The 22,347-nt window shown below is 39.8% G+C and overlaps 1 protein-coding gene across 19 annotated transcripts in view; it reads left to right on the top strand.

Moving 5' to 3' along the window:
* LOC135234095 (voltage-dependent L-type calcium channel subunit alpha-1D-like) overlaps positions 1-22,347 on the top strand; it is an 89,103-nt gene that overhangs the window by 5,689 nt on the left and 61,067 nt on the right. For 17 of the 19 annotated variants that reach the window (XM_064298269.1, XM_064298277.1, XM_064298273.1 and 14 more), the window contains exons 2-3: positions 4,353-4,671; positions 5,432-5,537. In XM_064298269.1, coding sequence (XP_064154339.1) covers positions 4,353-4,671; positions 5,432-5,537 — 425 coding nt within the window. The other 2 variants (XM_064298271.1, XM_064298282.1) reach the window with 2 other exon arrangements.

Raw genomic sequence — 22,347 nt, 5'->3', positions numbered from 1 at the left:
TTTGAAGACATGCTGAACAAATGCATGGATAGCAAATGATACTTTATAAACTCAAAAATACATGTTTAGAAACTCTATAAGCATGTATTTATGTGACTCATGTATATATGTCATTTTCATTATGTTGTTGTTCTAGATTATAGTTCTAAACACCAGCCAGGTCACGAAAGCCTGGAGCCGATGAATTAATTGATCTTATATTTTATGATAATTAATCACATGTCAAGGACGTATTTTATCATATAAAATGTGGTTCCTTTACGTTATTCAACTCTGCATTTGGAAACTTTAATGTACCCAACGAGATTTATCTGTATAGATGAAGTTGGCTGGGGTAGAACACATTCGTATTTCTTTAAATTTAACACAATGTTTATTCATTTTTATTTTTTACATACATCGCTATCCTAATCTAGATGGGAAACTGTTCCTATGCGGCTGGTCGTTAATTATCACAGAGTTTCTGTAGTTGCAACGGACTCACGCCATGGAAATTCTGAGGCCGATATCCATAATCAATATTTGTCTGGCCATAGGCTATTGGCTAATGCCGATGCTGATACTTCCCTGTTTTACATTAGGCCTATAACACAAAATGGAACAAGTACGTGGACACAGACCTCTTATGAAAGAAGAAATGCAACAGTTTTTTTGTGCAACAAAATATTTCAACTTGTTTGCTTTATTGTTAAGCAAAGCTTATCTTGAACTAAGTCTTTTAGGAGCTTTATTTGACTGGTAAATACAAGACAAATTAAAGAAGTTCATATGACTATTATTGGGCTACTTTATTAGCATGACATTTGGCTTAATTTAGAGTGTATACAATGTATAAATCTATGTTGCGGCGTCATATAGACCCCTAATATGGGCCATCATCTTTGCATCGGTCTAACAAATCAATTTTAAGCTATAGCCGATACAACTGTGATATTACCGTGCATACCTAGTTTTAAGTCAAAACAGTGAGCATGTATAGACCTATACTTTCAACCCTGCGTAAAGATACAGCCTATAATATACAGCGTAAAGATACAGGTAGCCTATACCTGTAGCAAAGTACACTGAATAAATAAACTCTGATTAGCCTACATTTTACACCGATACGGACGCGTACATTTAACTCATATGGACCCATAAACCTGAACTCTAATTGTTGAATATTGAAGATGCCATCAAATTGAACGCCGTAGGGCTAACCGGAAAGCATCAGTTTGAATAATCTGTCAAACCCACCATTGAACCTTAAATCAATTCAAATTATCTTTCAATAGCATAGGCTACTAAAAATAGTGTTTCTGTAATAATCAACCTCTGATAATGTACTAGGACCTCTATAACGGTCTTTGGTTTGGTTGTTTTTGGTCATTTTCGAAAAATTTGGTAGTCGGTAGATCATTTGCTACACACGCGCGCGCATTGTCATATCTGAACCACATTTTTCATACGAGTGGTTATCCGTTGGTTGCATGCTTCATTGGTGAATAAAGTCACTACATTAATAATCGTATATTTTGCGATACTGTCGAGCGTATAGGCTATGTTTCATAATCCAACATTTTGCTTATTGTATAAATATTGAAAAATACATTTTTAAAAAGGGGTCAACATCGTGTGCTCATAAATTGATTTTACATTGGTTTCATTAGGGCACTCAACTGCTTGCAGCCTATGATGTGCTCCACTATGGTCTCGGAAGCCAATTAAAAAAAAAAACTTATCTGACTGCTGGCTGTAGCTGAAACAACGAATTCGGATACCTCAGACGAAAGCTAAAACACACTTCCGACCGTAAATAAGGGATTAGGACACATCCATTTAGGAAATCGCATAGGTCTGTTGCACTTGATAGCATGTTGTTGTCCGTGTTATATTTCACTCGGCTATACTGATTGAAAACGTCATATACCGGCGTATACAGCCTACATTATAATTTTCTTTCGATGACGAAAACTTAAAAAGAAGAAGATGGATTCTCCTCGAAAGGATTTACTGCTAGTGCAATGAAATCCATCTTGTGAAATCAGCACCCGGATGTTGCAATATATATTTGCTAAAACTCTCAGGAAAAAATGTAGAGCACTTTATAACATGGAGATGGGTTGAATTTAAATATTTACAAAATGTGTTACTTTGCTGTTTTAATAACAAAATGTAGACATACACTACTTTTTGACATGCAATTTTAATGAGGATTGGACCATGCACGAACCAGAGGAGCAGCCAGGAGGTAAATCTCTGCGATGTGTTGGATACAATGTTCACTTGTCTTGCGATTCTAAAGCCGGCACCGCTGTAACGAGGATGCTCTCTCCCTTTGCGTTGAATGGTTTAATTTAACACTTACGTAATTTATCCCTAGAAAAATAATTTTATTTCGTTTATTGTTTCTGGAAGTAGCCTACATTTTCGGTTGCAAAAGGAGCTGAGTTTTACTTGACAAATTGTGTGGGTAAATTCGAGTCATCTACTAGAAACAGTCTTCGGAAAAGGTATGCGTGAAATTTCCTCTGATACGTTTGACATCAGTCGAGCTCATTCGTAAAGTATACATTTTATTTCGGCTTTGAATGCAGTTTAGAACATGAAAAAATATAATATTCTAATATTGACAAACTTAGCTTGCTAGCTTGTGGGCTAACGATGCACTTAAAGTATGATAATTTCAGTATGCATTTACGACGAATATGCTAATTTGAGTTGTGTACGCGTATTACACTTTAACTTATGCTGAAATTGACTTATGTTTTACGCCAAAGAAAACATCAGTATCTACATAAACTAGGCGAGGCTACACTTAACGTTAAGACCAGACTGTAGCAAGAACCATATGACATTAATTGTAGTTGTAACCTAGCAATAGCGTCAGCTGTCTCCACCAAGTGCTTAAAGGGACCATTCAAATACACGTCTCAGTATTTTCACTGAATACAGTTATGATGAAATGCATTCCTTCCTTTTCCAATGACGTTTCCTGTCATTGAGTTAAAGTTATATTTCTTATAATCAGGGACAGGCTACGACCAGTCTGGTTGTTATAACTAATTGCATTTGAAGTCAATCTTGCATTACGCATGGATTGATAATGAGTACCTCAACCTGAATCCCTCTGTAACAGAGTTTATTTAGAAATTCCTTTTTGTGGCCATTTGTTTTAAGGTAGCCTACCCACAGCGAAAACGAAGGTGACTGAAAACTAGTTTATGTTGATATAATTTAACAGTGACAATAGTCACAAAACGTTTTGAACGTCGGGTAATGTTAGCGTGGGTCGCATTTCTGTTTTCATTGAGTGGCCCATCTCTTACATATGAGGGAACAATATTTCAAGGCTCATCTGTTTCGACCAAAACGGCTCATTGACAGCATTTAATTCATGCTGCTATAATCCTTGGCATAGAAAACTCACTTGCTTTGATAAATTAACAGTCTCAATTTGTAAACAGTCCTAGGATTTGTTAAAGACTTTGGCCTACAACTCAGCAAACAATTCATGTTATTTTTCTTAAATAGTGGATTTGTTTTACTGGTCTATTGTTCAGGCATCCTAATTTTTAAAGGGCAAACCAGGGTTTAGAAAAACCTAATGAAAACATCTATTTTTATCAATGGCAGAACATTAGTTGGCACACTATCATATGTGTAAAATATTGCCATTTAGTTGGAAGACACAGGGCTAAATGGTGATACAGCATGTAACATACCAGTCTATAACAATGGGAAGGAACTTGAGTGGATAAAGCTAGCAGTCCTCTGGTCTCCTAGGTTGTAGTGAGCATGAGGGAGCTGCTAGTGGTCTCTGGTAGACTAAGCTAAAGTGTGGAAGTGACACAACCAAAGAATAATGTTGTCATGACATTGTTGTACAACAACAGAGTTTAAAATGCATTTCAGCAGTGTTATGAGAATGTTTATAAAATGGGGAAAACTGTAGGCCTGTAGTACTACTTTACTTGCAATGGTTTAAAGGGAACTGCCACCTGGGAAAAAGGAAGACTGGTCATTTAAGAATATGTCATCTGCTCGTGGGGCTAACGTGCAGGTGCTTGTTGAAAAACATGTTCGCTTCATTCCACTTACCTGCACTGGGCTCCAAGGTCTCTATTTTTGAAGGGCTTGGCCAACGTCTCTCCAAGCAGGTTTAGGTTGGCTAGACTGCATGTCTACTCTTATATAACTTGGCAAATATTTAAAATGATACTACACTCTTCTGTTTTTCAAAGAATAGTTGAATGAATGTTTTACTCTCTACATCTCTACTCTCTAAACGGGCTGCTCCGTTTATCTCAAAAGTGCATCAGATGTCATGTGCATGTCTCACTGTCTCCCATTCTATCCCTTTCTCCCCTCAGGGGCAAATTATGCCAGCAGCACCAGAGTCCCTCTCTCTGGTGACGTACCAGCCATTCTGTCCGACAGCTCCGTCCCTCCCCAGCCCCCTGCGCTCACCTGGCAGGCTGCAATCCATGCTGCTAAGCAGGCCCAGGCTGCCCCGACCATGAGCGCCAGCGCCACTGCCCCGGTCGGGTCTCTGTCCCAAAGAAAGCGCCAGCAGTATGCCAAAAGCAAGAAGCAGAGCAGCACGGTCAACAGCAGACCTCCCCGCGCACTCTTCTGCCTCACTCTCAACAACCCCATCAGGAGAGCCTGCATCAGCCTGGTAGAATGGAAGTATCCTTTTCCTGGTTTGCATCGCACTAGAGTTTGTCACCTGTGCGTGCATTATGCGTATATGTTTGTGTGTGTGTGGGGGGTGGGGGGGCGGGCGGGTGTGAGAGTTTGTTCAGAATCTGTTGTATTGTAGAGCATTTTTAATGTAGAAATATGGTGTTGGTACCTCATACTCTTGGGTCTCTGGCCTTAGCTTTATTTGAATACATCTATGGAAGTTGAACAGTGTGATACCCCTCAAGGAAATTGAATATTCTGCAATATATTGTAAATATGTGGAGTTTTTGGAAAATACTATATGACATTTCACAGCACAAAATGATTTTCTCTTATGATTTTAGGCAAGAGAGAACAGAACAGAATGTTTTCATTTAGCTTTGGCATCAGTTTGTTGTGCTGGTTTTGTAATTCTACATTTCTTAGAGGTCTGAACACCATCCAGTGCAGTGAGCTAGAGCTATCAAAGCATTTCATTAGAGTTCGCTTTGGAATATGACTGTAAAGGTTAATTCAGGATAGCTCTCTTAAGTGGTCTGCAGCTCTGGTCTGACAGCATATTTAAGCCACTGGGGAGTACATGTACTGAAAGCCAGATCCAGGAAGAATTGGGGGAAGTGGTCTGTAATTTGGTCATGTTTTGTTGAGAGGTAGTCAAGAAGTGGCCACCTATGCAACAACGCTGGTGTTATGCAGCGTTACCTCCAAACAAGTATTTGCTTCATTTTCTGCTTTCATGATTGTCCTTAACCAAGCACTTCAGGCCATTCGATATCTTTATATTACTCTCTATTTTTGCCAACTGCGTGGCCTTAGCTGTTTACATTCCCTTTCCTGAAGATGACTCCAATGCCACCAACCATGACCTGGTAAGTACACTGGGTCCCTTTACTTGAGTAGACCCTCCCTCACCACCTCTCCACTGATGCCTCAGTCATCGCTCTGCTGCTTACCACTGATACCCCTGAGGGCATCAGCAGCACGAAGATGAATCAGCTTTAGAGCCATTTTTCATCCACCGTCATGTACAATGTTATGGAATAAATGCATTTATGAAGGTTTGTGATTTGGCAGTGACTTCCCCCTCACTCTCTTTCACCCTCTGTCTTTCTGTCTTTTTCTCTATCGTTTTTTATAGTCTTCCTCTCCAGGTGTTCTACACTTTCCCCATTCTCTTTCAGCCACTCTCTCATCCCCTGCTTCTCACTCTCTCTCTCTTTACTAGAAATGACCCACTCTGGTGAATCCCTAACTCTTCTGTTTCTGTGTGACTGGAAGTGCTGAAGAGGCCTTTACTCTCAGTGTTGTAGTGGCTGTGCTTAAGTTAAAATGAGAGAAAGCAAAGATGGTTTATAAGAAGTGCTTATACATTTAGCACATTGGTGGGATAATGTTCAGTGTGGCTGACTTCCAAGCATGGATGACAGCTGTCCAGCACTCTTTCAAGGATGACAGCATGTGGTTTAGTGTTAAACGTCATTGTTTCATGTCCCTCAAAGGAGGGATTTCATTTAACTCAAAGGATCTAACTGTATCCATTATTGGAGAATATGCAAGTTCTGCAGGTTATGCAGGATACATGCATGATACTTTTCCCATTATGGATGAGAAACACACTTATGATTATTTTTATGCTTTAAAACAAGAAATGTTTGCTTGAAGCTTACAAAATGGTTGTACTGTATCTAAAGTTGATTCATATGGGAAAGTTGAAAACTTGGCACTAATAGGGGTGATTGCCAAGGCAACCAAACAATGACTCCCCCCTTTTCAATCATTAACTTAAAAACGAGTAAATATAACTCTCCTGTCAACTTGCTAACATTAGCTAAATGACTAAGGTGTTTGAATCATATTGATTGTTTGTTATTGCAAGTAGCTGGCCTAAAACATTTTGTTAAAAATAATATAAACCTGTTATGAATATATTGTCATTGTCAGACATCATTGTGGAAGGAATACTTCTGCTACCATATCGTGAAATTGTGTGACAACTCAGCAACACCTACTTTCTCAGATTCATTTGAACTAATGGGCTTGTTTAATATATTTGTCTCTGTGAAAGCTGAAAGGGAGTGAAAATGCCCAAGTATTACTTAACTATGCCACTTTTGCCATTTTCAGTTAGATTAAAACCGAGTTGATAAACTTGTAGTGTTAGCTGTTTGCAATTACTGCAGTATTTTGGCATTTACATAATACAATCTATGAATTTTAGTTAATAAGGAATCGGTTTATTTGTGCTCCTGGTTTGTTTTTGCTGTGCACTCTGGTTCATAGAAACCAGGGCCTTTGGATTGTATGCTGTCCATTACAGAATAAAGCACACTCAAACAAATTACTAAATTCATGTCATTACACGTTCTGCATTTGTTTTTGTAAGGATTTGATTCATTAATGCTGAGTGAATTTTATAATCCTTTACACCCATCAATGTTGGTCTAAAGGATCATAAACAATTTCAGAAGATCCTGTTAAGTGGATCTCCGTTGTGCTCAAAGATGGGAAGGCTTTAAAGAAGGTTTGAGATCCCATGCTCTGGTCTGCTTGTACACTGGAGCTTCAGGAGGAGCACTGGTTTCTCAGTGCTGCCTGGAGGCTTCTCCTCCTCCGCCACTCTCATTGGGCAATGAGGTAACTATAGGGTGTGCGTCATTCTGACATTACATGCCACATGTTCAGCCTTATAATGGAATTAGTGATTGAACGCAAGGGATCTGACCTGCTCCAGACTGTGTAGATGAAGACTTGGGTGTTCTGTGTAATCAGAGAGTGAGTGACTCTCAAAGATCGGAACACTCTCTGAAACTTTGTAGTTATATGCCCTGTTGCCTGTCTATGATTAACGTGTTCCCGCTGTGGAGATATGAAACTCAGGGAAAGTGTGTGGTTATCTTGCAGCCATTTTCATTACTCATATGTTAGGGAAATTCTCTAGGGTCTGTGCTTGGTATGTAGAACAAAAGGCTTTATTCTGATTTTAATTCTTACAGTAATGGTAGTCTACAGATAATTTAGAGAACAACCATAGAAACACTTGGATTTACTATTTACATTTTTGTTCTTCTTTTGGACTCCTTTGTTCCTTATATAGATTTCTAGAGGTGCTATTTCCACAGTTTCCACTGTCAAGTCAGAAAATATATCCTCAATAAAGATGCAAAGTGTTTGGCTGACTGAAAAATGTAATGAAATAATGAAATGAATGGATTTCTAGGAACATTTACCTGAGCCCTGTTCTTTGAGATGAAAGTGAAATATACATATAAATAAATGTTAAAAAAAATACCTGTGGCAGGTTTTGAAAGAATAACCAACTTACCTTAAATAAAGCAATAAACATGCAAGTAGCCCAATCTGCACTCTTTCTTTGGCTCTTTTTAGTCTGTGAAACATGTTCTCACTATTTGCTGTGAACTTGAACGTGTAATAGCACTCTATGGAGAGAAAAGGAGTTTGTGTGAGTGTGAGTGCAAGAGAGAGACAGAGAGAAACCATACATTTGAAAAAAATTCTCACCTATTTTATTCAGTGCCCTTTTGTCCCTTTTGAGAGAGTATTTTAAAGACTAGGGTCGTGATATCCAACAGACTGTTGGGTGACACTGTGAAATAGTACATTAAGGTAATAATTCCTTCTAACTTCTGCTGTGTTTGATTATGTGCAAAACCACAGAGCTTGAGAACCTATATATTGGTGGTTGTTTTTCTGTGCCAGAGCAGGAGTGCGACAGCTATTCATATCCCCACACTGCATTACACAGAAGGTCTGAAGCTCAGTATAACGGACGAGCCTGACAGATTAAAGGCTGGCACGGATTAGCTGTGAGTAAATGAGGGTGCGGGTGGGGATCTAAGGAGGAGTCTTGAGCGATTTGAGAGAGCAGGGCGCTGAATGCTAATGACTGTTAATGGAGACGGTTTGACATCCTGTCCAGCATGGCATTCACAGTCCATTACCTGTAATCAAGACACAGGAAATAAATAGTGAGGGTCGAGGGGAAAGCAGTAAACACCAAATTTGAAAAACCAGCCGCTCTGGGGTATGGCACAGAGTGAGAGTCAATCTAAGCCCCCCCACCTCATCGAGGCACTTGAGCTGTAGGATGGAAGTTGTGTATTATAAATTTAATGCAGGTGAGGTCAAGCCCTTGCTATTATTTTCTGTGGCATTATTCGGTTCATATATTGGGTTTATAATCCATTGTGTCTCAGATGGCAGTGACTGAACAGAGTTTATTCAAAAGAGAAGTGATACATTTAAAAGAACATTTTACTGGCATTGGGGAATTCCTACAATACAATTATTGTAGATTGTCACAGCATTTGAATAAAGGAGTTTTCCCCAAAGTTCAGGCTAGGTTTTCATGGATCTGCCAATGTTCAGATTCAGAGAACTCATTATCCTGTTCAGTATTATTGAATAGGATAATGCATTATTGACCATTTGGCAAAACTTCACGCTATGTTGAATGCATTTAGAAAAGCACTAAACATTTCCCAGTAAGGGTTGTTGAATGAAATTGTTTTAAATAATTTCAGTGCAAACCAAAAACCCCTGTGTTGTAATAATATTGTAGCCCATGTGCTCCAGAGCCAATTAAGTCTTTTTCTCTCAGTTGACAAGTTTATTTGGACAAAAGGGCACTGAACAAGTTAGGTGAGAAATTTTTTTCAAATAATGTATATGTATGATTTCTCTCTCTGTCTCTCTCACTCTGTTTCTCTCTCTCTCTCTCTCTGTTTCTCTCTCTTGGGAGATTAAAGTTTAAACAGTGTGAAGGAGAAATGAAAATCTGCGCTGTACCTGGTTCATGCATGGAGAGGGTGTGGTTTTCTGTTTTTCTCTCCTTGTTGTGGTGTAACCTCAGTGAACCTCAGGTAACATGTTTTGTTCCTGAAATTCTCGAGACAGTGCACACTGGGCAGAATGTGGCTCACCTCTCTGAGATCTTGTCCAGTTTCCCATAGGCTTGGGTTGAAATGTGGATGTCTCCACCAGCAACAAGGCTGCTCTCTTCATTAGACTATATTCCAGCCTGTCTGCCAGTGATGGCTCTGTCATATCTCAAAATCCGCTTGATGATTTCATTATAAACTTTTTGATTTGAGACACACTTGTAGCAGTTTTGCTGCTACCCTTTGAATCTCATCTGTGGCTTCCAGTCTGTCTGTAAAGTGTAAAGGACCAGTAATAAATAGTCTATAGCCAGACACAGTGTCTACATTAAAAAGGAATAAAACATCATACTTGCAAAAGATGTATATTTTAACAAACTTTTACTTTCAAGTTCAGAAAATCCAACACATTCCAATTCTGGGGTCAATTACATATAAAAGAGACCTGTGAAATACAAAGAATTGTATGTTCCATTGTATGTATGTATGTATGTATGTACCACTTATTGTAAAGCGTCTTTGAGTTCATCAAAAGCGCTATATAAAATAAATGTATTATTATTATTATTATTATTATTAAAGGGGAAAAGCACTGAATAACTGGTCATAAAAAGGGGAATAGTTTCACTGTAAGACACGTTGCTCCTTTCCATGTCAGTGGGCCAGAGCTCCACAAGGTGAAGGTTGGTCTGAGAGGCATCGGTGGCTTGGCTGAGGCACAGCTGGACAGGCCATGTTGGAGACGATGCCACAGTGTTACAATGTATATCTGGAGGACTGCTCGCAGTAGTAATGTTAGGGCATGATGGAATAATGGCAGTTCTGATCACTTGGCTTCATAAAAGCAGTGAGTAATTGACCTCTGTTATAAAAATACATCTCTGTATTGCCACAGGCTTAGTGCTACTTGAAGTTGTCAAAGATCATTTCATGCACTTCAGTGTCTTCAATGAATCATCGTTGCAATCCAGAGAACACAGTCCTTCTAAATGCACAGTGTCGCCTTTAAGACAGAGATATTTTAAAAATTATTTTGCCAGCATGTCTTCCAAAGCCTAGCAATAGGCATAAACTGACCTTGCAGATGTTAATACAAAGAAAATTGTTGTTTCATGTACATTGCTGAGAAATAGTATTTCATCCCCTCTGTTGAATAAATGCAGTGCAGTGCTGTTGATAGAGATCATCGAACCTGCCCCTTAGCTTCGTTATTAAAGCTTTGTTTGATTTTGCGCTTCATTGTGGACAGACCTCGATGCCTCCCCCCCCCCATCACTCCCCCAGGCACTCTGACAGAGACCTGGGCAACCAGGGCTACAGATATTCCACATACTCCACTCTAGTGTGACAGGGTGACTTGGAATCTGTTTATGACTGTAGAGTGAATGGTCAGGTATAGAGTTTATATTGCCCAGCAGAAACAATAAAACCAATTCCAGATACTGAGGAACAAGGACTTCAGCATCATTCCACCCGATTAGTTTGACAAAGTAGAGTACTATTTTAGGGAAACCTTTCATGAGGTATTGATCTCATGAGTACATGAGTTTGTAAGCTTACTCAATTAAAGTACGCTTACTATTGACCTGAGCCTACCTGGGAGATGTAAACACATAGGCAGTCACTTGCAACCGGGTCACACATGAAAGTAAAAATGCTGAGACACAGCGGGACTGTGTTGGCTCTGACTTGGTGGCGGCTCCTCAGTAAATTGATTGAATTGTTTTGTCTAAGTGGAATCCTGCATATCTGAGCCTCTAACATTCTCCAGCTTTTTGACTGCTTTGTGTGGATAATTGTATAATCGTGTATCCGCCTCATCTAATTACTGTTTTTAATGTGACTCACTGTGTGAAATTTATTGTTTGTTTGTAGCAGTTTATAATATGAACATTTGACTGACATAATGGGCTTTAAAAGCATGAAACACGTCTGCAGTGTAACACTCTTGTTAATTTAATTATTTAGTAAATAACACAAAAGGTTCACCATAATTTCAGATTGTAAAAATGATCACACTGAACCAGTGGGGGGTTTTTACAGGCGACATATAGCTGTTCTGCAACTTTAAGTGCCCAGCGGTAAGGTTAATGTTTCCAGAAGCTCTCTTGCAATAAGAGAACATTACTCTTAATTAGTGATGAAACAGGTCATGTAAAAAACCAAATGGTTTGGTTCACCAATCATGGTTGGGTTTGCATGTGTTCAGTCCAGTTTGCTTGCTTCAGAAATCCTCTTTTTTGTTCATCTGTAAATTTTTGAATTAGGCACTTAAAAAATGTGTTGTAAAGGTTATATTGGCCATTTTTATTTGATGTCATACAACACAGAAAATAAGACCAGTTAACTCAAGCTGCTTTAATTTAAATAAAAAATCCAGTGGAGCTCTTCGTAGGTGACTGCAGCTTATAGTCAGTCAGTTAGTTTGTGAAATGACAATGTTAGAGGATCTTCCAACATTGCTTAGGTCTGCTGTTGGGGATTATTATGGATTTAGAGCTCACAAATGTAGTGATGGGAAGAAGGTGGCGGATAAAACCTAATCTGTGTGCAAGCCTTAATTTGCAAGTGTACTGTATACTAATGGAAACACGTTGGACATGATGGCCCATTTACTTCTGACATCACCCTGGTGTGTCCCTTCCAAACTGAAGGAGAGAGTCATGGGATAGAACAGCTCTACCTTTCCACAGCATTTAATCAACCTTTCCAGGCAGATTCAGACGGGGCGAAATCCATGACCAAAGGATATGCAGCGCTATACACCCGTAGAATATTCTGGATTTAAGGGCATGATTTTAAATGGCCTAAGACTATAATGTGGGTGTTATTTTCTATTTGAAAATAGCAGTGGTACTTTTCCTTTTGAAAAAAAACTTGTTTGTTCTCAAGCTTTTGATGATGATTTCATGACATTTTGATGGACATTTTTAATAACATTTTTAGGTGTGACCGCTTTGTAGCTCTGTCAGTCGGTCGGTCAGTCCACAAAAGTGTCCCACCCCGCAGCGGCCACGGTTTTCGCCCCAGGAGGCTGAAATTTGGCATGGACGTTGGTCATGACCGGAAGGTACAGCTGAGTAACTTTTAGGTTGATTGAGGGGGCGTGGCAATGGGCGTGGCCTATCGCAAAAAGGCGCATAACTCCCGAATGGATTCACAGATTTGCACAAGATTTTGTAGAAAGGTTGGTCATGAGCCAAAGAAGAGGTCACGGGTTTGTGTGAGGGTGTGTGCATGGATGCATGCACACATGGATGCATGCGCGTGTGCGGTCACAGCTATTGCGGATTCACGCTTGTTTATAAACTGAAAATGGGATTGCCATTGGCAATGGTACTTTCTGTTCTCTGCTTTACCAAAAATGTACAGAACTGAACCGAAGTGAAACTAAGACCATGAACAAACTGGACTGTGAGTTTTGTGAACTGTTGGACTCCTATTCTTAACCATACCAAAACCAATAGGTTTTGAAACAAGTTTAAAAAAAAACAATTGTTGTCTTTTTTCAGTTAGCTACCTCACCTGTGATTCATTGATTGTTCAAGAGTTATTCCTTTGTCTGGTTATCAGGGTTCTGATAGTGAAATTAAAATCTCTATGGACTGCAGGGAAGGTAAAACAAGGTTCATGGACATAGCATTGATTTTTGCTCAGAAATAAATGGAAAACAGGAAGCTGCTTCTTTGGTTTCTGTTTTTACAGGAATATGATATAACTCTGTGAAGTTTTTCAAGGCTGCAAGTTATTAGCTAATTTAATGCATAATTAGTGACAAACTCTTGTTAATCCACATTTATTTTAGCAATATTCGTGAACATTCTATGACACAATGTCTCACTTGATTTTATTTATTGCTTGTCTTCTAGTCATTTGTTCCAATTGTGAATATCACCACCTGATTGACTGAAGAAATATATGCAGAATTATTGGCACCAGATAACCCAGAGAGGCTGAATAAAATGAATAACATAGGCAATGTGCTATATTGTATGCTCATGAAATGGGGAAATCATATTATTTTATACTAATAGAACTGTTCAGAGAAAGTTTTGTTTTGGTTTTTGTTGAAACTTTGGTTCCTCTTTTTCCTCAAGAAAACCTCCAAGTTGATTTCTATTTATTTTAACAGTCATGCAAAGGAAATGTTGTGTGTGGGCATTGACAGTGGGTGTTACTGTGCAGCAAGGTCAAAGATTTCTATTATTATAGATCTTTTTCAGGGAAGAGGCAAAATGCAAAAGGCGATTAATTTGTTTTCCAAGCAGCTAGAACAGACTGAAACAAACATTTATACTTCCAAGTCAGTTTAGTATTTATCTTTTTTATGTACAAGATTTATAGCTATACTATTCTAATCAAACTGAACTGTACAGACTCTCTATCGCTGCCTCTTTCTGCTCTGTTTGTGGGGCTGATGGGGTAGTTGCATTTTTTTCTGAGTGTTTTAAGGAATTATTGATGCAGTTTTATGTGTTGGGGAACAGTTTGTAGAGGCTGACAGGTGTAACGTACTACGGTGCTTTGTTGTTCCTGTAATAGTCTGTAATAAAGCAAGGAAGATGTTTTCGTATGTGGATCAATTTATAATAGATGTTTCACAATGCTTATATGAATGTCTCAACATTGTGCAAAAAATGAATGTCCTGTTCAAAATCAACATCATAATACCCAGTAGTGTTTACCCTGATTTTGATTATGCAATATGCCAGTAAGGATCACGTGTTGTACCATAATATTTCAGTCAGCTGCCACAGCGTCTGTGGGGATTTCACTTGTTGTCTTATGGGATTGGGCTCACTCTGCTCTGTGAAGGATTATGTCCACTGTGCAGACGATGAAAACGCGTAAGCAATTGTCAGTAACTCAGGCCCTCCTTCTGCAAATACCAATCTCATCAGAGGCATGATTGCCTTCTCTCTCAGTCCTGAGACCTGTGCAATCAAATACACTGGAAATTGCACTGGACGTGTGCCCTGCTGATCATATTTCATTTACAAAACCAGAGGCAAGACTGGGCAATTCATCTCACCCCTTGCTTAGGTCAGTGGCTATTGACATGCTGACGTCCCTGCTTGTGGGTTTCTTAATTAAAATGGAAGATCCTGCTGTTTCTGGGAAAAGCTGCCCACGCCGCATTGGTTTAAGTCTGCCATGTGAAATCTCAGCAAACCGATAAAAAAAGCATCCCTTGCTGTATAGCTGGGAAAACTCAATTACTGAAATCCTGCCGAATCTTCCAGGCACTTTGCAAGGCCTTTTTTTTTGGCTGTTTTTCCGTGTGGCTTTTTCTTAGTTTTCCCCAAGTGGCCTCTGTGAACGTGGCTTGTGCACTCAGTCTGGGGAAGAGGCCTGTGTAAACGGAGATGGCCGTATGCTGTGCGCTGTCAGGCCCCATTAGCGGGGATGCTCACGCTGGCCTTGTTTGTCCCCATGTCCATTTTTGGCTTTTCTCGCTCAGTTGTTGCCCATTTTTTCACATCATCACCTATCATTTAGAATGGGCCGGGTAAAAGCTGCTGTGTTCTTTGGGTGGCTAATGGGAGTTAATGACTGACTATTTTTTGTGATTCTCGGAAGTACGTTTCTATGAATGGCCTCAAATGTGATACTTTTGCTAATGAAAGCCTTTGGTTGACATTTGACAGTAAGATGTGTTGCAGAAAACTTTTTGTATAAAATGAGATCTCTTTTTTGTTTTCCAAAAAAGGAACATATGTTATTCCAAACTGTGGTATCAGACTGTGATGTGTTGTAATACTGTCATCTGTGAGGTTTTCAATTGATTGCTTGTATTATTCTCTCAGGCATGTTGTGTGTACATAGTATAGCGTTGAATGTGGCATAAGTTTTACCATCCCTTAAAGTTTTGCTGTGCTACTCACTATAACTGATATCAGTCAAATTAAACTGATCTGTCAGATCATTAACATTTTGGTTAATGGGCAAGGTCATACCTGTATGGAACAACACCACTCTAGTCACCTTGCAATAAAAAATGTATTGAACATATTCACAGTAGAATAATGGCAGTTATTAGGGTGAGACTTTAATTTGGCTAGAGGAGCACAATTCTGTAATTGACAGGGAGGTAGTGTCTGCTTTCTGGATTCATTACTGTGCTCATGCATGGAGTCAATTGAGTTCAGAAAACCAATCATGGAGATAATTGGCCAGTTATTTTTGGTTTTGTTCTGTTAAAACATTATCGCCCAATGAACGCATTTCAAAAACCCTCTTTTGGGCCACTCGCTTGACAGCCATCAGATGTAATGAAACAGAAAGCACTCTGCAGAATGCACCCAAGCCATCAGGCAGTAAGATGTGTGCTCAGTGGCCTGTTCTTCAGAACGGTCACAGCTTAAAAAAGCATAGCACTTCATTTAAAGCTCATTTATATGGATGTGTCTTCCTCTGTAGCGCTAAGTAAGACTGAAGGATGCTACACACAGCTTGTTTGATATGTCCAAGAATTCCACATTGTAAGTGTGTTATATCCCCAGCCTCTTCACTGCACAGCATGAGGCATTTTGGCCATGGAAACCCATTTTTCACAAACATGTCAGTCCTTTAAAAATCTCTGCACTTGTGGTTTATTTGGTAAGATTTCATTACGTATTCCTCCTGTACTATCATTGTAAATGAAATCCATGTAAATACATCACCATCACTATAGGTCGAGTCAACCTGATGCATCTGTATACCAGAATTGTTAACTTTTGTTAACTAATTGTTAATAGGTATGCTAGACATAATGACAGCTATTTAAAATATTAGTGATATGACCTTCTACTACTGCTACTACTACCACTACTACTACTACTAATAATAATAATGATAACAGGAGTCTGCGGAGTTGGTTTTCTGTTTTCATATGCTGTGACACTACTGCGTTTCTCTGAGGTCATTCTGCCGTGTTTGTCTTCCAAAGAAAGAGGTTAGTGCACAACTGTAGTTACAGTTAGCACTACAGTTTAAGCTTACCTTATATGGCAGGAAAAGAGATTATTCCTCCGAACTGTGTCTGCAGAATGCTGCTGTGCTTGTAGTCGTTTACGCCATTGTTAGTGAATCCTGCTGCCCGTTCCATCCTTTTATTTCTCACAAATTCCTCCTCAGTTTTATTCTGTGGTTTACAGCACAGAGACTGGGAGAAAAAACCTGTTTGCCCTGAAATGGCTTGGCTTGTATGCTAACCAGACCCTGAATAGCAAAGGTGAGCTGATAATGCTGGTCATTACTGGTGTAGATTGGGATATGGTGAGATTTCTTTTGGTACAAGCCACATGCACAGGGCCTGGGGTGGCTGCAGTTTGTGGAGCTGGTCATTTACAGCCATATGTTGCTGTAATGTGCCTCTCCGGTGAACCCTCATTGCGTTGCTGCACAGGGTTATATAAAGGAATATACTGCAAATACTGTTGATGTAAATATGACATACTCATTCCAGTGAGAGGAATTACAATATGTGAAAGTAGAAATATTTTGTATATTTTATTTCATTATATTTTCAATATATTCCACTTCCATAAGAGACTTGATTTGAGCTCCAATTTTAGAAGGCAATTCGAAAAAATGCATTGTTGGCCTACACGTAGCTTATTTTTTCATTCATAAGAAATGTTATGTGTTTTATTGTGTTTGGGAAACCCTGGCTCAAAGTGCTATTGCTGAATCATACACGGAACTGTACTCATGGAGGTAAATATAGTTATTTCTCAGATCCCTACTGGTTGAACAATAAGGATTTCTTCAAATAACTGTATGTGCCTGTCTCGAACATTAATTTAATACTGCTATTTATATTGCAACTGCTACCACTGCAACTATGCTAATACGACAACAATGACTGAAGACAGTCAATGAAAGTACCGTGTTATGAAAACCACAACGACGATATTAACATATCATTAATATTTTCATTGCTTCTTATCATTGTATTGGTTGGCGGAGACTATAGTAAATGGTTAATTGGAACTGGAAGGTTTATTTCTTTTCATGCACAGACATGGTGTGCTGAGCTTCTTTAGGATAATTAGATCGTGGGGGTTGGGAGCGAGTTTTTTCCAGCCGAGAAAATTAATTTGACAATTATACTTTTAAAATAGACTCTCGTCCTGTGATATTGGCAATAAAATAATAATTTAAAAAAGGAGTTTAAAACCTTTATCTATTGTTGCTCTTTGTGATATTATGTGTGTATCTGGCGATGTTTCTCCGCTTGGCAGAGGCATCCACATATCCATACTGATATCCATCCCAGCCAAAAATGGGAGGAGGCGTACTGGCGCCCAGCCAACCTATGGGCTCACTGATCTTATTGATTGATAAAGGGCTTTAACATTTTTATCTTTGCTGGGTTCCTGCCGCTAATCAAGCTCTGATAGTTTTCCAGCGTGCAATAGGCTAATGTAAGAACAATTTTCATTTTTGCCTTGTGCTAGTGGTTTTTCTTTGTTTCCTGTTAAATATGAAAAGATTGAAAGGATGCAAGGCATCACCCTATGGTGCATGGACTGTGCCAGTGCCGACTGTGGCTGGTAGGTCCATAGAGCACAGTTGGCATTTGTGTCGCCCTGGGAATGGGACAGTTCAGTCAGATATTTCTGTGTGCATTGCTATCTAGTGCCTCCTGCTGGTTGATCAGGTATTATTGTGTTTGTAAGAAATCTCAATTTATCCATCTATATTATTCCTTTTGTTAAATAATGTGTTTTTCGCATTGCGTTTACATATATGGGGATTATGGCTGCTGATATAATGACACGATGACAGAAGCTGTTTTCAGGGTCTTCTGTTGAATTTATTTATGGTCTCAGGAAGGTTGAGTGACTAGTGCACAGATTTGGGTGAAACACAGGTGCATCTTATACATCGAATTAGACAGACAGTGGTCATTTATCAAACTGTGCAGTAAGGGAAGCGGTGTGGGTTCATTAAGTTTGCCTCCTGTCACTGTGTGGGAGAATATGAGACATAGGTGCTAACTGCATCCATTTCTCATTGTGTGTGTGTGTGTTTGCATGTTCATGTGTTGGCTAAAATGATTGGCTACAAACAATTGGCTGAAGAAGGCGACTGTAACATAAGACTGTCTTGCTCTTGGGAGAAGTTTAGTGAGGAGATCATACCAATATTTTTTCTAAATTTTTTCTAAATGCCACCATGTATGTGCCAAGTTTTCATTCTGTTTCAGGAGCTGGTAGTCATAAAAAATATAATGGGTACACAGCAGTGAAACTGCTCCTACCGCCATCAGTCATGTCTAATTCAATAGCTTACTGTGACTGGCAGTGTTAGCAGCAGAAGGCCTGGTTGACCTGGTGGAGAAGGGTGGTTGGAAGTTGACTAGGAAGGGAACAAGGAAAAATATAAGGCCAGTAACATTACTGTATTACCATTTATTACACAAGAATACAAATCAATATTTCTGTCAGGATGACCTTTTTGAGTATTCAAAAGATACATTTTTGTAATGTGAATTTAACTAATATAAATTTAGTTTCTATTTCATATTTCCACCTATTCTTTGTATATCTTTGTATTTCTTTGTATTTTGCATTGTTTGCACACTGATGAGGCGGTGTTGGTTAATGTTTGTTGTTCCGGAATAGTCAGTGTTGGCTTAGGTTTCCCTCTGTTTTCTCAGTATATCTGATGGTTTCATGTTTTTTTTTTGAAGTGTTCATGTTAAGCAAAACCCCAGAGTATATAGTACACAGAGCAGTACTGTTTGCTTTTGACAAGTTAGGCAGCTCATTTTTCCACAAAGGAGTCGCATGTTTTGAGACCCAGTTAGGAGACACAGTCCTATCTCTCACGGCAAGTCTCAGATCCTCAAGCACAGGTGCTACTAAAAATAGGAAAAATAGAATTATTGCATAAAATAATGTTTGAAAGAGGTATGGCTCACAAGAACTGGTTCAGAGGCACATACATACTAATAAACACAAGTTTATTTGAGCTTGCACTATAATTGGACTGCTTCAGATTTTGTGACAATGTTAGCCAGGCTTGGTAAATGTAGCTCATTGTAGCCCTTGACAACGCATTAGAACCACCACTTATAATGGATACTTTTTCAGAATGTTATCTTACAGTACATATACAGTAAGATGATTAGGTGTGTCACAACGCTCCTCTGTGTGTTACCATCATTGTGTAATGCATTAAGATGTAGCCATTAGGATATTCTAAGAAAAAATTAAGTGAGATTGAAGTGAAAAGAATCTGTGACGCACAAGATCCACTGACGTCAAATTCTGTAGTCCTCAGTGTTCTGTGCTTCAGCATATCTCGCATAAATCCCAGTTACTGTGACGTGCAGTTAAGCCTCCCAAATTTTCCCTCCCATATAAGACCAAAATGCAGCCTGCACTGTCTAACATGCAGCTTACTGCTTCCCGTTTTACTGTTCATTCAGTTTAATTAGACAAATGTGCTTCAATATGCATCGATGTGACATGTATGAATTGATTTGTATCATGACAAATCATTTATTTACATGCCAAACTTTTTCCTGGTGCCCCTGAGCATTAAATCCAGCAGTATTTTCCTCTCCAGTCATCGAACAATCAACACAACCCGTGCCATGGATTAACAAGACCGCAGACGCAACCTCCCCGTCCCACCACACCAAGAACCTTTGCACTAAAATACAGCTTTTATTTTTATTATGATTCAAGTGGCCATTGGAAGGGTGTGAAAGGTGACACAATGCTCTACTGCTTTGGTGAAGTCCTCAGATTTGTTTTGCTGATCTCTTGCCAGTGCCTGTTGTCGGCCCCGCCCTAACCTGGAGTCAGCTTTCTCCCAGCTCAGTGGGTTAGTTCTCAGTACAGAAAGACATATGGACCTCCTACGAAACTCAAAGCTCTGTGACCCCTGGAAGCAGACAGCATCCTTTGTGTGCCCTTCAGTCAGAGAGGAGCCGGGCAGAGCACATGCTGGAGATCCTTGGCCATGGTAATTGGCTCACTGCTTTTCCTAACATGCTTATGATGCAGTATGCAATTATTTGTTTGGTTATTTATTTATTCATTTATTCGTTTTGTTCATTCATACATTTAACACGCTTTCATGGCAAATCTCTTCATGCAAGAACAGTATAAAATGCAATTTAAATACTCATTATGATTACAATATTCATCAAGAGCAGATACAGCAAATAGTTTGCAGTTGCAGTTGACAACTTTAGCACTACACGTAACCACCTGTAGTGATCCATGACAGAACTACAGTAGATGCTGTTTGTTCTGCTGAGCAGTTTTGATTCAGTGGGCAGTCTTATGGAGCTTTTTTTTCAGTGCAGTCTGATCTGTAGTTTTCTTAGGTTTTTGAGAGGCAGTGGAAGGTAAGTATGTTCAGTACTAATGACAGATTGAGCCAAGTGTCTAAAGTCACAGGTACAGCAAACACTCCTGCCCTCATTCACTTTGTTCTCCAATGTCATAGATTATTCCCAGTACACACATACTGATTTGTAGTAAAGCATGAATTTAAAAAAACTTTGCGACATCAATAAGCCAACAACCACCATCTGCCAGTTTTGAATCTGACATAAGCTTGAAATATGGACCAGCCCTGGCTGCCACCCAAACCCCCATGCGCCCAGGAGTTTAGCCCCCGTGCACCCCGCCCCTCCGTAACTCCTCCAGGATTCAGGAGCGTCGTTGGTCACGTGACCGAGGCGAGCGTGCGCGGTGAGGGGTGGGGTGGCGGTGTGTGACGGGGCGCGTGAGCCGGCCGGGTGGCTGTGCGTTAATTAGCAGCCGCGCGGCGTGTGTCCTAGCTGGGCTGCTGGTGAAGGTCACGCCGGTGTGTGCCTGGCTCTGCACACGCGCGTACGTTTGGCCCGTCCCTCCCCGTATGCCTGCCCCCCCCACCACTCTGTCTGCTCTCCACTCCCCTGCGCTCCCCTCCTCTCATTACCGGTGATGAGGTGCCATCTGGCCTGCGAGCAGCAGTCAAAGCGCTTAATCCTCCCTTTCCACAACACAGGCAAGGGTTCAGCATACAGGTCTGTGGGGCAACACAAAAACAGTGAAGTGAATGGCTGAGTCACACAAAACATATGTCTTACTGTAGGTATGTGGGATATCCCCTCTTTTTAGTCCACAGTTGACATAATTTGGGTGTTTGAGTGGCATCTGTGCAATCATTTCCCTTCCCTGTACTGATGTGCAAAAATACTCCATCTCTCCCCCTTTGCTGCAGGTAAGACTTTTAGGGTGTTTTAATTATTCAGTTTATTGATTAACAAATCGATTACTGTAGGTCACGTCCGATAACAAAGTATGTCTCAATAGACTGGGTATTCAGCAGAAGGAATGAAGTGAGTGATACTCAATTCACCATAGCGTCTTCTTCCTGAGAAAGCTTTTCAAACTTGCAAACACATCAGAGTTCCTACTGAGTGAGTGGATATTTGTAGCCTCAGACTCAGACATACACACTACAATAGAAGATTTATTTCAGTCCTTGTAATGACCTGTTCCTGCAAAACTGAATGAGGAACATTCATCCGAAACTAATTACAGAGGATGAGCTGTCTTCAGCATTGTTACGATGTCAGTATACAGGAAGGAAATCACCCTGGATGGGGAGGCCTCAGGACATGACGTCAGTACCTTTATAAGCGTTGGCATGCACATTGACCTCCTCGTTTAATGTGAAATGCTGTGAAATATTATGCTTTTGTTCATTCGCTTAATTTGTATTTGCATATGTGTTAGTTAATCTAATCTTCTAGTGGCAGACATGCGTTTAGGACGGGGTTCAA

The sequence above is a fragment of the Anguilla rostrata genome, chromosome 11 (genome assembly GCF_018555375.3).
Source record: "Anguilla rostrata isolate EN2019 chromosome 11, ASM1855537v3, whole genome shotgun sequence".
NCBI lineage: Eukaryota > Metazoa > Chordata > Actinopteri > Anguilliformes > Anguillidae > Anguilla > Anguilla rostrata.
Note: the sequence above shows the minus strand (reverse complement) of the source record. Positions and strands in the feature narration are given on the sequence as shown.